At 38.2% G+C, this 15,942-nt stretch overlaps 1 protein-coding gene across 1 annotated transcript; it reads left to right on the top strand.

The window, feature by feature from the left end:
- The first annotated feature begins 395 nt into the window (after nt 1-395).
- LOC110728785 (two-pore potassium channel 3-like) lies at nt 396-7,824 on the top strand. Its single transcript, XM_021908435.1, has 2 exons — nt 396-2,305; nt 7,047-7,824. The coding sequence occupies exons 1-2, from the start codon at nt 1,035-1,037 to the stop codon at nt 7,198-7,200; spliced, it is 1,425 nt and encodes a 474-aa protein (XP_021764127.1). The 5' UTR covers nt 396-1,034; the 3' UTR covers nt 7,201-7,824.
- The last annotated feature ends 8,118 nt before the right edge of the window (nt 7,825-15,942 follow it).

Genomic DNA, 15,942 nt, shown 5'->3' with positions numbered 1-15,942 from the left:
GTTTGCATCTCACAACCAAGAGGTTGTGAGATTAAACCCCCACTAGAGACACTTTGGCGATGAGGATTCCCTTAGCTTTCCCGTCCACTTTCAAAGTGTCAAGCCTGATGTGTTAGGGCTAGACGCAAGACGCCTATTGTTATCTTTATTCACTCCCATTCCCGGGGCCGGAGATTCAAGTAAAGAAAGATAAGACGAGAAGAACATACCCTAATCTTAGCGTACAAATAATATATATATATATATATATATATATATATATATATATATATATATATATATATATATATATATATATATATATATATATATAAAGAGTAAATATATCGGTACTAACCGATGCGCAGAAGTAGAAAGTTGGAAATTGTTTGGCATGTGAATCGATGAAATACGAACCACAAACAGAAAATACTGCCTGAAATTCACATGACTCGTGTAGAAGACCCCCTTCCCTGACGCTTAACGTGTAACTGTACAACTGCCTCAATCAAATCAAATACTTTACACTGTAACCAACCCTCTCCTATTTTACACCACCTCCCTCTTTTCTCTCTTATTCTTCTTTCTTCGCCATTAATTCACTTTCATCTTCATCTTTATACCATTCATTTATTGCATAACTTATTATTATATTCATCATAATCATACTTTATAGTATCCCAGAATTAGATAACTTATATTATACCCCATCTCATTATTCAGTCTCATCTCTAACAAATTCCACCACTTTCTCCTTCTTCATCCTCGCAATTTTAATGGGTGTTCTTCGAATTTTTGATTTCTTCAGGTTCTGGGGTTCTTTGGCGAAACGTTTCTTTCGGGTGTAAAATCAATACGTTTTTTTTAAGCCATATTACACTGACTGTTTCCAATTTTGCCTGTTTATTTTCACTTGATTGCTCCAGGTGAATCATCATCATCTTCTATGGGATTGTGATTGAAAGGTGAAATTTATTTTTGTTTTTTTGTTGGGATTGTGATTGAAAGGCAGAAACCATTTTAATGGCGCGAAATCCTATCTACTGAGTACCCAAATGGAGGAAGAAGAGCATGAACATCTTCTGCCATTGTTAAGGTCACAAGTAACTCCTCCACCACCTTTAACTCTATCCCCGCTTCCTGAAAATCATGAAGTTTCACTCTCTTTAACCCCTTCTGAATTCAAAGATCGCCTTATCTTTGGCTCCTTTCCTTCCTCTCCTAGAGACCCTTCAATTTCAATTCAATCCCCTTCTTCATCCACTCTCTTTGATGCCCTTTCTCTGCCTTCTTCGCCTTTTCCGTCTCCGTCTTCGGATTATCATCATCTTTCCTTCCTTTTTGATCCACAGTTAGCACAGCAATGTCAGGAACAACAGCAACAGCAGCCTCTGCAGGTGCCGCCGCTGCAGTGGCAACAGCAGCAGCAGCAGTGGCAACAGCAGCAGCAGCAGTGGCAGCAACAACAACTGCAACAGCAGTGGTTGGTTGATCCTAATTATCGCGGCAAGAAAACTAATCTTCACAGGTCTAAGACTGCCCCTGCTATGGCGGTTTTAAACAGTAATGATCAAAAGAAGGAAGATGGTATACCCCGACCTAGCTCTCAGTCTGTTGTTATACAAGCATTTGTGCTGCTATTGATTTATTTGTCATTTGGGGTTTTGATATATTGGTTGAATAGAACACATTTTTCAGTTAGGGAGACTCACCCAGTAATTGATGCATTGTATTTTTGCATTGTGACTATGTGTACTATTGGTTATGGGGATATAACCCCTAATTCTGCTACAACTAAGTTGTTCTCAGTTTTGTTTGTGTTGGTTGGGTTTGGATTTATTGATATTTTGCTTAGTGGGATGGTTACTTATGTGTTAGACTTGCAAGAGAATTATCTTCTTAGGACGGTTAAGGCAGGGAAACGAGAGGATCAAGCGAAATCGGTGCTTGTTGATGTCAAGAAAGGGAGGATGAGGATAAGAATGAAGGTGGCATTGGCATTAGGTGTGGTGGTTATGTGTATTGGAGTTGGGGTGGGTGTTATGCATTTTGTTGAGAAGCTTGGATGGGTGGATTCACTTTATCTTTCTGTTATGTCAGTTACCACAGTGGGTTATGGTGATAGGGCATTTACGTCGTTGTCTGGTCGTTGCTTTGCATCAATTTGGTTGCTAGTATCTACACTCGCTGTTGCCCGTGCCTTTCTTTACTTGGCTGAGGCTAGAATTGACAAGCGTAATAGGCTGTTGGCAAAGCGGGTGCTTGGTCAGGACATGACCGTCTCACAGTTTCTTGCTGCTGATATGGACAACAATGGCTTTGTGAGGTATGAACCTGGTCTCTTACGTTAGATATTCTGCCTATCTTATTCTTGTTGTGTATTGATTTTGCAGAATAGTATGTTTAACTGTATAATCTTGTGAGCTTAACCTCTAGTTTAGTCTGTTAGGCACATTTGGACTGTTTATTGTTTACTACAAGTACATGTTCTTGGCTATCTTGCATATTTGGTGCAAAGTGAAAGGTTGAAATCATTGCTCATGAGTCATGACGCCATTATGCACTGAGATACAGCTGTCATATTGATTATTAAAGAGATTACAAATATTTATATGCTTAGAAAGTTTGAATAAACCTAATCTTCTACGTTGTATTGTATTTGATATTGATATTGATGTACATATTAGCAGAAGCCTTCTTGTTGTGGTACAAAACTTGATTCCTCAGCTACCAAATTGTCAAAATGGTAGTATGGATAGCTGCAATTCTAACTTTTGATTTTTTTTTTTTTTTTTTTTTTTTTTTTATCTCTGTTTTTGAAAGAACTGCCACATGATATACAAATACTCCATACTTTCTTGCTGGTCACAAAGGATGTATTCATCATACAAATCCAGTATCGAGTAATCTATCTTGCAAAGCCAATTAAGTACTAAATTAACAATAGTGGATGGTAAAACCATCCAATATTACTTTCTACCTAACCACAGTGTGCCATCACAATTAGAGTCAGGAGTAATTACCAAACCATTCTCTTCAAATCCCCCATTTTTTTTTTTTTAACAATTTATTTATAAATAGTCAACTCTTAACTGTTACCTGCTGAGAAAACTATTCTTTTTGTCTGTGAATTAAAGTTACACTTACAATGTTATTTTTTTTAAGATAACTGTAGTGTCTTGGGTGAGTGATGCTTTTGCAAACAAGATTTTAGAATTTACTTAAAGTTGATGGATTTTAACAGAGAGATAAGAGGTAAGAGAACTTAGTCTAATTGCAGTTATCTATCTGGGAGTAAGTGATTGTTGCAACTTCTTCATGCCTCATCAATATGGCATGCTTTGCTTTCTTTATGCGTGAACATCCTTGTTCAGGCCTCATTTAAATAACTATTGCAATTTTGGATCATTTGCACAAACCCTATTTTAATTTGAAGGCTGATATTGCCGATATATAAATCAACCAAATTGGACCAAAGACTTGTCAACTTCATTTTGGCCCAGTTCTTGGTTTGCAGTCAGCCAATCATCATGATGTCGTCTCTTAGTGTTTTGTCTTCTTTGTCCATATATAAGATAAGGGGGGAAAAAAAACAACCATAAAACTTCGATTTGTAATAAATCCTACAAAGCATCATGAGGTGACACTTACAACATATTTTTGATCTTTTTACTAATAATGCTAGGGTTGAATATTAAACAAAACTTGCTGAAATATAAGCTTGAAGCAACCTTGAGTAGCCTTCCTTTTCACTGGAAGATAAATATATAACCTACGTTTCTTTATGATGTTTTTCCCTCCGTCTCATAATACATTACCTCGTTGGGTTTTTACGTGGGAATTAAGAAAGTTGGAAATTCCTTGAAACTAATGATTAGAAGTACATATGTGCATGTGGGGTTAGAGAGAGATAGAAGGAAAAAAAAAAGTAGTTGAGAATAATTGAAGAGATAGAGAGAGAGAGAGTGTTGGAAATTGATGTTAAAAGTACAAAAAAGAAAAGGAAAAAAGATGACAACTCATCAAAAAGAGGGTGATAATGTCAAAAAGTACAACCTTTAAATAGAAAGAGGTATTGTATTTTGGTTTACCCAAAAAGGAAAAGAGGCATTGTATTATGTGACGGAGGGAGTATTGTTTAAAATCATCATAAATTTCTACGAAATGGAATCTAATATTTTCTTAATAACTATATGAGATAAAAATACAATAGTGTCAGCGTGTTCCGAAATCTCAACTTTTAATTTTTTTTTTTCATATTACTTATTCAAAGATATATAGATAAAATGTGTGCAATGAAAATTGTGTAAAAAGTGAATAGGAACAACTTTTTGAAATGGAGGGAGTTTAACTTAGATTCAACTTGAGGGTTGTTTCCCTTTCTCGTTTCTCCTTAGCAGATATTTAACATCAACACATTCTAAGACTTTAGTCCTGCCGAAAAAGTGTTTCAAATGTTGTCAGTTTGTTTACAGAGCCAATGTCTGGGATCTTGGCTTGCTGGGTTTAGTGTTCATCCACTTCAGATCCTTGACCATTTGACAGCAAGAAATGTCTTTGCCCTAGATGGTGTTGTATAGAGTTGGATGTTTTTCATGCTCAGTCTTTCATATCTATTGTTTATCATTCCCTTTTAAGTTTTAACATACTCCATAATTAAGACTTAAGAGTGCACTTCAAGAAGTGAAGCTAGATCCTGAGATAAAATTAAGGCTGCATAGTTTTTATCTCCATAGATGCAGCATTTGGGGTCTTAGGCTCTTAGAGCATCAACATCAATGATGATTTGCGTCCTTTTAGCTCACTTTTTTGGGTGGCTTTGAGAATCCTCATGGTCGTCATGGATGTGCAAGAGGATTGGAGGATCGACCGAGGAGCACTTAACGACCAAGGAGAACACTGAGATAAAACGAAATAGTTTTGTTGGAGGATGAATAAATGTTGAGCTGTGAGCCAAGATTGGAGCAGCATCATGTCTTGTGGTTGAGGGCTCCACTAAGTTTTGTGGAAATAATGATATGTGCTTATCACTCTCTTTTAATACTGATGCTAGTTCCAGTGACCTTTGAAGGAATTGTGAACTCACGAAATCTCAAGTGTTTATCTGTAAAAAAAAGAGAGAGGGGGGGGGGGGGGGTTGGACTTACTCATCCACAAATCATTAGAAATATTATGCTCTTTCATTTGTTTGCTCATGCTCTAGTACATTCTGAATTCCTGCTTTCTTGCTTTCTGCTATTGGAAGTCAAATTGCAGCTCTTGCAATTATTTAACGTTAGATTGTAAATCCATGGCTCTTTCAATTGAATTAGGGCTTAGGAGTGTCTTTTCTTTCTCAAGTTTAAGTGGTTAGCTTGTCTTTTTATCTGATTTTATTACCTCCTTTTAGGCTGTTCTTTACTGGCTGTCAATTTTGTTGCTTTTGTGATATTTCTAGCAATTTATGTGGCTACGCTAAAATCTGTGCTGGATAAGTGAGCGAGTGGCTAATTCTAGCAACTAATAGCGAGAATTGGCCTATTTACATTAAGGCTTAAGTTGATCTTAGTGAAAACACTTTGTCTACAGTCTAGAAACCTGTCTTGACTGATTGGGGGTAACTTCATGAAAATATTCTCCCGATATTTGGGGGAAAGGATAGAGAAAGTTTCTCTATATTAGCCTACCTTCAAAATTTGAAAATATTTATATATCCAGTTTGTCCCTTGATTAAAATGTTATAAGATTAACATAGATATTATAAATTACGAATGAGGGATGGACATTTGTCTACAGTCGATGCTTCATTGTTTGTTCTTCAAGTCAAAGTGCTCTCTAAAATCCTTTCAATAGGCCCTTGGAATAGGTCTTGGTTTCTGTTATTTCCCATTGTACTTTGATATGTAATTTTAAAACTTGTGTAACATCCGAATATTAGTGGTTTTCTGCCGTTGATCCTTTTGTACAGTTTTGTTCCATTGTGCATGCTCAGTACGTTTGTTTTACGTGCAGTGGAACTGCATTGAATTTGTGTACTTCGTTTATTAGTTGAGCATAGGACGGGAAACACACTTAGTTATTCCGTCACCCCATTACCCTCTTGGGCCTCTTCACTATATGGCTATATGCATATTAGAGTTTTGTTAATATTGAGTGGTATAAACAAAGACCCCATAATTAATAGTATTAAGAGCTCCAACTATGTGGAATAACATATCCTTTTAGGAATCTTGTATTTACACTTGGAATTGTCAAGTTGTTTTATTTGAATATTTTGGGTGAGAATTTAGAGCTATTCAACATTTATAGCATATGAATGTGTGGAACTGAGACTTATTTCTCTATTGGAATTACTTGCCTTTTTGATGACTTTTTTTGAAAGAAATAATTGTGGGGTATAATTTGAAATGAAATCTAGGGGAAAAAAAATTAGAATAGAGAGAAGAAATGTTATTGTTACTGGCTTACTGCTTGGAAAGTTCCTTTTCCAGTCTGAGCAAGAGACTAGTCTAGCATCATTGTACAGAATGAAAAGTTATATCTTGCTTCTAACTTTCTAAACGGAGCCAAATTCTTTACAACATTCAGAATTAACTACTTGGTTTACTGGAATTTTACAAGGGAACATCTTACCTCCTTCTGCCTGGGAATGTGTTGCATTTACTGATTTACATATTATGGCCATTCCTCTAATTCTTGTGCTATCATTGGTAGTCATTATTCACATCACCTTTTTTTCCCTTGTGGGTCTGTTGGATTAAGGTTGCGTAGGCAACTTGACCTTGCTAATTCTTGCTTCAGATAAGATTCGAATTTGATGTTGGCTATTGTTGTTATTTATCGGTATTATTGATTGTTCAATACGAAGGATTCTATGTTACTTGGACTCAGGTACCCATGCGCAACTTGGCTATTCTGTGAAAAAATTCCATGATTTTGGCCAAAATGAAGTGTTAAATTGTCCTGCCTCCTGCCAATAAATTAGTTTTGTTGCTTGGTATTGCTAAGGCTGGGAGTGATGATTAAGATAGGAAAATGTTATTATAGTTTTGATGAGTTACTGATCTTTTCCTTGATTGTTTTTTCAGCAAGTCAGAGTATGTAATCTACAAACTGAAGGAGATGGGAAAGGTGTCAGACAAAGACATTCTTCTGATATGCAAGAAATTCGATCAGCTGGATGCTGGCAGCTGTGGAAAAATCACTCTAGCAGATCTTGTGCACTGTCATCAACAAGATTAGTGATTATAAGCGAATGAGGCTCTATCGACCTGTCAGTTGCTTTGATTCTAAATGTTGATGCAACTACGTTATGGGACCTGTCAGTTGCTTTGATTCTAAATGTTGATGCAACTACGTTATGGGACATGGCTCAGAAGGTCAAAGGCCTTGGTGTTTTATCTGTAAATACACACCAGCTTTTTCATTCTCAGCTTATATCAGATTAAGTACATCTTCAACAATACAAATGTAAGACGCATTCTGTCACTGGGAGTTGATTGTGCACTGTTTTAAAGGGTAATAGTTTCCGTACAGTATAGTTCAAGGCGTTGTCTTGATTGGGAAGTTGCTATGGAGAAAACTCCTATATCTGATTATATCTTAGCTAGGTTATAGGTTATATAATATATAGTATAATTTTTTGCTGTGAATTTGAAAGGTTATTCATCCGATTTATACTTTGCTACTTACATGAATTCCCATTATATTCTTTATAGTATTTATATGTTGTACAAAATTGAAGTTCAGCTTTGACATTTACCAAGTTCCTGAAACCCATTTCGGCTTAACTAGGCGTTTTGCGAATGGGAATGGGAATGTGTAAATTAGACATTGAAAATATGGGAGTAAAATTTTCTTGACCAATATTTCGTTGTCTTTCTTTGGATTAATGGATTTTAGCATTTTATATGCTTCAATTTGGTAATAAAAATTTAGTAATGACTACTTCTATGATTTTACACTAATCTTTTCTTATAATTCAGCACCTGTTATCCCTTATATCGAAATAAGTACTCATGATATAGCACAATGATGGTATGAAAAAGTGATTGTTTTAGAAAAGTGTAGCATTAGAATAAAACAGAGGGATTACTTGATAAGTTGATAATTAATTGTTGGGCCCTTATGAGTTAAGCTAGTGAAAGTGAAAAGGAAACTCGTAGGAAAAAAGGGAGGAAGATGTGAAAGCAAAAGGCTATGATAAGTGTTCAACAATAGAGTTCAACTATATTCATTATTGGGAGTAGTTTTTGGTGTAGAAAGATATCATCAACTCAGCTAATCCAATTTCATGGTTGAAAAGGGGAGTACTGTGGGGCCATGAATGCTAACAAGAATCTAATGGATATATAACATACAAAATTCTTATATGTGGCTAGTCACACCGTGTGCCCATTATATCGTTAGTGTAATAGGGGTTACTTGATCAGTGTTAAAAGGTTACTTCATCAGTGTTATACGGTTACTCGGTCAGTGTTATAGAGGTTACTCGGTCGAGGTTACTAGGTTAGTGTTATAGGGGTTATTTTGTTCTTTCATAAGTGGTCACACGGTGTGGCCAACCACACACAATACAAGTTAAGATTAGGTTTTTTTTTTATAAGAAGACATTTGATTCAAGTTTGGGTGGAGTCATTTATAATATTATGCCAATTAGGTTTATTTATATATTTATTTTTATGTCAATTAGCTGATTTAGCTTATTACTTGGTGTATGGGATAGCTTCTGCTGAGCTATCATCCCGCTTCCAGCCTCGTTCAAGGGGTGCGCAACTATCACTAGAAGAATATAAGAAAGGGCTCACCAACCCGTTAAGGTTGTTTCATACGCTGACTATTTCAGCTCCAGATAAAAGAAGTTCGTACACTTATAAATAGAAGGTCAAGTACAACGTGAAAGGGGTTAGACACTTAAAGTTTATTACACACACTCTCTCAATTTCTCTATCTAAAACACTTTTTAACTTAAGCTTCAAAAGGGGTTCCTCGAGCCACCCCCGAGGACAGTAACGTGTCCTGCCTGTGTAGGTTACTTAGCTGGATCTAGCCTGACCCCAATTTGAACCACCAGTACCACACTTGGAACACTTTGTATCCAACATATTCATAAAATAACTTAATATCCACCATATTCATTTTAGGTCGAATTGGGTTAATTTCTTTACGAGTCGGTTAAAGTTATATAGTATTGTTGTTAAACAAAAAGTTATCTAGTACTCTGTATTGGAAAAGGATTGGGCCAATGAGGTTAATTTTATCAAGGCTGGTGTTATTGCAGTGGCAAATTCAGAAATAATATTTAGTGGGATTAACGTAAGATTGGTAAGTTTTCGTGAGTGGTTAGTTTAATACTCCGTATTTCATAACTTTATTTTCAAAAATCTCACAATTTAACATTATTGAAGTTTCAAGTTAAATGGGTAAATTGACCCACAATCTTCAATGTAATTCCACCCATGGTTATTTGTAATTCATTAAAATAATAATAATAATGATGTCATATTTGTTATAAATAACCTCTAAATTACTTGACACATTCTTTTATCACTTAAATTAATATAATTATTTTCATTAGATCAAGTCTTGTTTGTATCGTTCAATATGCTTTACAATGAATTTCAAGAAAAGTTTACATCTAAATCAAGAAAAAAACAGTGAAATATTAATTAAGAAAAAAATGAATAATTATAAATGTACTAGGAAATAGGTATTCCCTCCAATGCCGAATAATTGCAATACTGTTTATTTATTTATTTTTTTAATCGTTTTAATTAATTATAATACTTCTTTATTTGTCCAAGTAATAGTCCACTATTATTTTATGAATTATAATTTCTCTCTCCCACTAATCCTACTTTATGTAATCGTACTATTTATTTATTTATTTTTTATAATAATTACTCTATCACTAACAATTACCCACCACCAACTATGAAGTATATTTTATATTATAAAATTTTCACTTTATTCTCCACCCTATATTAAATTATGTGCCAAATTTACTTGTGTTGCTATTTATAATAATAATAATAATAAAAAAAGGGAGTAAAGAACTAATCTATGATGCTCCAAGAGAATCTATGTAACAAAGACCATTTCACACTCGAAGTCCAATTTAGCATACTCTTAAACTTATTTTTATTGCTACAGAAATGTGAAGACAAAGCTTCTAGAATTATATACTTCTCGCCAAGATTTTTTGAGTGAAGTAGATTGAGATGCCATAGTTAAAAGGGCAATGATTTTTAAGTTTGACTTTAATTTATTGACTCATTTTTATTTTGTAAAATTTATGTTTTAGTGGAGTAGATGAATCTGATTTTTGAGAAGTTAGGTTTTTTTTAGTCAATAGAATGTCATCAAGGGCTATTTTAAACCTCTTTTTAATCTGATAATTATCTTTTGTCACATTTATGGAAATACATTTGATCACTTCGACAACATTGTTCTCGAAAATGAATCCGTTAATGCAACTAAAATTTAAGGAGATTGTCATATACATCCGGGTGCACGTTGAGCTGATCAAAATCTTACATATTGACATTTTTTTTAATCAGAGTATTTAAGTATTTTTTTTTTATTTTAAAAAAAGCTCTATATTAGTAATTAAAAGAGTTAAATATTAGTTCCATTTGAAGAAGGTCGCAATTGTGTGTGATCACTATAGAAAGTTAAAAGCTGGTTTCCTCTAAGTTAAGGCTATGTTAGTTTGTTCACCTTATTTTTACAATTTTACTTATTTCATATCTGATCAAACAAATAAGTTCACACTAGATCAGAAAAATTGTGTTCGGATCATACTTAATAGGTGGACTTTAATGTGTAGTTTTTATTTATTTATTTATTTTTATTTTATTTTATTTTTATCGCTAATAAATGTCTTAATTTCGAAAAAATTTTTTATGAAAATTATACATTAATAAAGTACACATTATTATGAATATAATAAGACCTCATTTGATATTTTTTTTCCTCATAGATAAATGTACATCTAAGGTCAAAGTTTAGTCAAATCAGACAGATTGGATCAGAAAAAATAATAAGTGTAAATCAGATACAACAATATATGTCCAAATAAAATCAGATAAGAAAAACTAAGGTTAACTATACATAGCCTAAGTTGTTCGATATAAAAATTATAGTTAACGTATTTGATATGGTTATGATTATGATTGTGATTTTTTTTTTTTTTTTTTTTTTTTTTTTTTTTTTTTTTTTGTTAGGAAATTATTTGTTGGGATATAAATAAATTTATAACCTCCATTTACGGTTGTAAATGTTGATTTTAGGAGATTTGAATTGCTTCGATTTGATTTCTAGACACATAACCTAACTAATATCACATATACAAATTGCATTTTGCCATCCTGTTAAAAAAATAGTATTTAAAGAATCAGTATAAACCATGTTTCGGGTGTTTTTAGTCCATCGGGAGAGTTACAATACTGAGTATGTGCGCCTGACTTCTGTACCTGCAAAACCACAAAACTCCGGTTGGGTGGAGTTCCGCCTCCGAAGATCAAGTTAGTATGATTCCGGATGAGTAAGCGTGCGGAAAGTAAATAGGGTATTTCTCTCTGATTCAGGGAGATTCCGCAATTAATATTGTTCGGTATTTGTGTATGTATTTTATGAATGCCAATAAATGAGGATGATTCCTCTATTTATAGCAGATGAGAATCTGCTCCCCCATTGGGGGTTCAATGCCACGTGGCATCCTCTGATTGGATCCCCTTGGGCCTATATGAGGGTGACACATGTCAGGCCCTCATTGGGCCACGTGGTAGGGGTAATTTTTACCCAAATCATTTGCCCCTCACAGGTGTCACGTGGCTTGTCACGTGGCACCTGTGACACGTGTCACCATGCGGGAGGGCGACGGTTCGCCTCCTTCCCTCCACTTTTTGAATTTGAAACTGAAGGGGAAAAGGTGACGCTTCACCTTCTGGGATTTCCTATAAATAGGGAACTCCCTCCTCTCATTCCTCACTTTGCCAAACTTGAGAGAGAATTTATTTGAGAGAAAAAAGAGAGCTCCAGATCCCGCCTGCTTTTTCGAGCAAACAACCTTCAACTTCAAGTCATCCGGATACCGGCTAAGTATTTCTTTGCCCGTCTCACTAAGGTATCCGTCTGACCTTGCCATTTTCTTCAATTTTGACTTTTGGTAAAGCTGCAGCCGGTCTTATGTCGTCTGGATCTTCTTTAAGCAATCTCATGAATTGCACCCAATAGACCCTCAGTCGGTTTTTCACCGTCTGGGGTATTCTCAAGCAATCTCAGAGTTGCATTCAATAGACCCTCAACCGGTTTTTCACCGTCTGGGGTATCTTTAAGCAATCTCATTGTGAGTTGCCTTCAATAGACCCTCATCCGGTTTTTCACCGTCTGGGGTATCTTCAAGCAATCTCATTGTGAGTTGCCTACAATAGACCCTCAGCCGGTTTTTCACCGTATGGGGTATCTTCAATAAAACTTTCTTTTGAACTGCTTCGCTGTTCCCTCAGCCGGTCTCACACCGTCTGGGGTATGAGCAAGAAGTTCCCTTCTGAGCTGCTTTGCTGGCACCCCCAACCGGCCTTATACCGTCTGGGGTATCTGCGAACAACCTCTTGATTTATTACTTTAACGGATACGCAACAGGCCTTCTGCCGCCTGTTGTAGTTCCGTTCAATTCTCTTCGCAAGTTGTCCGTTGATGGACCTCAGCCGGTTTATACCGTCTGGGGGGTCCTTGGACAACCTTTAATAAAATCTCCAGACTACTTGCTCTGCATATCTACCACAACCGGCTTTTCCCGCCTGTGGTATCTTTGGGCAACATTGGTGATTAACTTTTCTTTCTTTTGCCAATTTGCAGTCTTCTCAAAGTGATACTGTCTGGGGTATCGTTGGTCAACAATCTCTTCTTTCATCATCTCCTTTCAACTACAAGGTAACGCCTTTGTTCCTTGCTTTTTTGGAGGTTTTTAATTTTTTCGGCTGTATATATTGTTAGAATAATGGGCTCACCCAACGCACACACGACACACCACGATTTAGAGGTCAGCCGGTCTCCTGGTACGGCTGAGTCTAGGACTGGGGGTGCCGCCTTTGGGTACTGGGACTCTCCTTGTTCATCTCCAAAACCGACCGTCTCTGTGCAGGACGCAATGGCTCGAACTAGGAAAACATCCGTTGATCCAGAGTACAGAGGGGACACCTCTAAAGAAATGTCGCCTGGCTCTAATCAGGCTGAGATGACAAGGGGATCACCGCATGGCACCCCAAGCACTCCCAATGATGGAATACTAGGGTTGGATCAGGAAGGTGGTGAAGATGCCGCCTTTCCTTCTAGGGTTGAACAGGAAAACCCGTCAGAGAACGCGAGCGGTGAAGAAGCCACCTCCTCATCCGGCTCAAAGCAAAGCGGCAGCAGCAGCAGCCTTCTCACACCGGATGCTGAGAGCGAGGAGGAGGAGAGGCCCACATGGAACAATAAGGGCGACCCTTTCCTTATCGCCGTCTCTGCAAGGGATAGGGCCAGCATGGCTAGAAACTTGGAAAACTTTGTAAAAATTCGTCCTCTTGGAGAGGATTGGAGAATAATCGTGCCGCCTGAGATGGGCACTATAGTCTGGGAAGATGATCAGCCGAATTCAAACGGGTATTTCGGCTGTTACGAGGCGACGTTTCTAGCCGGTCTCCGCTTCCCTTTGCACGACACCATAAAGGCCATTCTTCGAGGGTATGGTCTGGGTATTTGGCAGTTAACCCCCAATTCATGGGTTAACATCTTACGTTATATCTCCGCCTGCGAGATGCAAAACATCAACCCCGGCTGGGAGGCCTTTTCCCATATGCACTATCTGAGTAGGAGCCCAGGCGGGTGGAGAGCCTGGTATACACTGACCACCTACCCTCAATACTTGATGACTCTTGATAAACCATCCAAGTGGTCGGACTGGAAGAATAGGTTTTATCTGGTCTCTGCTCCCACCAAGGAGGAAAACCGGGAGTATAGGGTATACAACCAGAAACCAGACCTTTTGGGGCACAAGTGCAAGAAGCCTCGAATCCCGGATGAGGATTACGAGAGAATAATAGAGTCGAAATTTTTTGAACAAACCACCACCACCCTCTCCAATCGGGAATTAATAAGTGTGCCCAGGAACTGGGTACCAAAGCACGAATTCCTTCGTGATGAGGCGTTCTTATCCGCCTGTAAGCTTAGCACTGGGTTTGAAAAACGTAGGTTGCACCAGTGCTTGATCCTATTTTGCCGTTTGTACATGATGCGCTTTCAATTCTTTTCTAACCGGATGGATTCCTTTTTGCAGTGCGTGCCTTAGCCATGTTGCCAACAGAGAAGACACCGGCTAAGTCTGCTAAAGACATCCGCAAAGAGAATACGGAGAAGAAACTTGCCGCCCAGGCGGAAAAAAATAAGGTGTACTTCTTTTCCTTTCTTTTTTCCTTTAACTTTCGTTTGACTTCGTGTCGGCTGACCTTTTTGTGCGTTTGCTATTTCAGGATGGAAGCAAGGCTCCCCACTCCTTGACGCAGCTTATCAGACCCAGGCCGGGGGAAGAGCCGGCTATCCAAAATAAGGCGAGGAAGACCTCCTCCTTGACAGTTCCCAGCCGGCTGACGGTTAGGGGTAAATCTGTCAAAACAACAGGTCTGGGATTCGAACTAGTCCCCAAGCAGCCGGATGTCCCAGAGGCATCCAAGGGGACGGCGCCGCCTAGGGCGTCCGGCGCTTCAGTACCGGCTGAGGGTAGTTATGACCCTCATCCAGCATCTCAAGGTACAAATGATCCTTTCAACCCTTCTTTGCTTGGCAAGCCCATGCGGATCAAGTCGCACTCCCAGCTCCAGCCAGAAGACTCTTCTGGCAGCCGGCAGTCCATAGGAGGGAAGTATGTTGCCTTCTCACCATCTTTTTCTGGTGCAGATCACTCCCCTTGCTGGCCGGATGTACAGCAGTACGCCCGGGCCATGCTGAAGGCCATTCTCAAAGAGGAGAAGGAGGCGATGCCTGGGATCAACACCTTCAATGCCGAACAGGTTATGGCCGGATTGGCTGAGGTATATTCTCTTCCAATTTGTTTTAAGTTATTATGCCGTCTGACCCCTTCTAACACCGCTTGGGCTTTTGCAGTTAATGTTGCGCGTGGAGGGGCTTAAGAAGGCCTACACCCGCAAATGCGAGGAGGTAAGACGGGCTAAACGGGATGTGTCTGAGGCACATAACGTTGCCCAATATCCATGATTATGCATGAATTAAAAACTAAAGGCATAATCATGCAACAGTCAGACTCCATCAAGGCTCTTCAAAAATCTCTCAATGAAGCCCACACCAAAATTTTCAACCTCCAGGTGGCGAAGGAGAATGCTGAGGCGGAGTTGAAGAAGACGACAGACTCTGCCAAGCTTTTGGACCTGGCCAAAAAGGAGAATTCAACGCTCCTGGCTGACAACGTCCGCTTGAAGAAGGAGGCGGCCAATGCCAGTTAGAACTTCAAAAGCACGCTGGAAGCTGAACAGAGCCGGCTCATTGAAGAGAATGAGCAAGATTGCGTTAACAGAATGCAAAAGGCTTGGTCCCTGGTTCATTCGGACACGGAGTATACCGTTTGGGAACTTGCCTATAAGTACGCTGATCTTTCCATTGAGGCCCAAGAGTCGAACCAGCCGGCTCTAGAGCCTTATGAAGTGTGGGTCTAGAAGCAGATCGAGGCCATGCAGGCGGAGATCGACTCAGGCAGGGGAGAGAATCAGGATGAGAATCAAGAAGAGGTAGTCCCTCCTGCTTCAGAAGCCGCCTCCAAGGACCCGGCTCAGCCTCTGCCTCAGCCTTAAGCTTTACTGTCTTCAACTTTTCCGGCCTGTGTGCCGTGTATCTGATGTATCTTTTTTCACCGGACGGGGATCCGGCTAACACTTGAACAAATTCTTATTTATAAATATATATGCCGACTAGGTCGGTTTGCTTGCACTT

Source organism: Chenopodium quinoa, unplaced genomic scaffold, assembly GCF_001683475.1.
Source record: "Chenopodium quinoa cultivar QQ74 unplaced genomic scaffold, ASM168347v1, whole genome shotgun sequence".
NCBI classification, from domain to species: domain Eukaryota; kingdom Viridiplantae; phylum Streptophyta; class Magnoliopsida; order Caryophyllales; family Amaranthaceae; genus Chenopodium; species Chenopodium quinoa.
The sequence above is the reverse complement of the archived record's forward strand: the minus strand, read 5'-3'. Positions and strand labels throughout refer to the sequence as shown.

What these genes read in the sequence shown, in the direction of transcription:
- LOC110728785 (XM_021908435.1), top strand. Translation starts at nt 1,035, where the DNA reads ATGGAGGAAGAAGAGCATGAACATCTTCTGCCATTGTTAAGGTCACAA. An exon ending in GACAACAATGGCTTTGTGAG is followed by an intron (nt 2,306 to 7,046) that starts GTATGAACCTGG and finishes TTGTTTTTTCAG; the next exon opens with CAAGTCAGAGTATGTAATCT.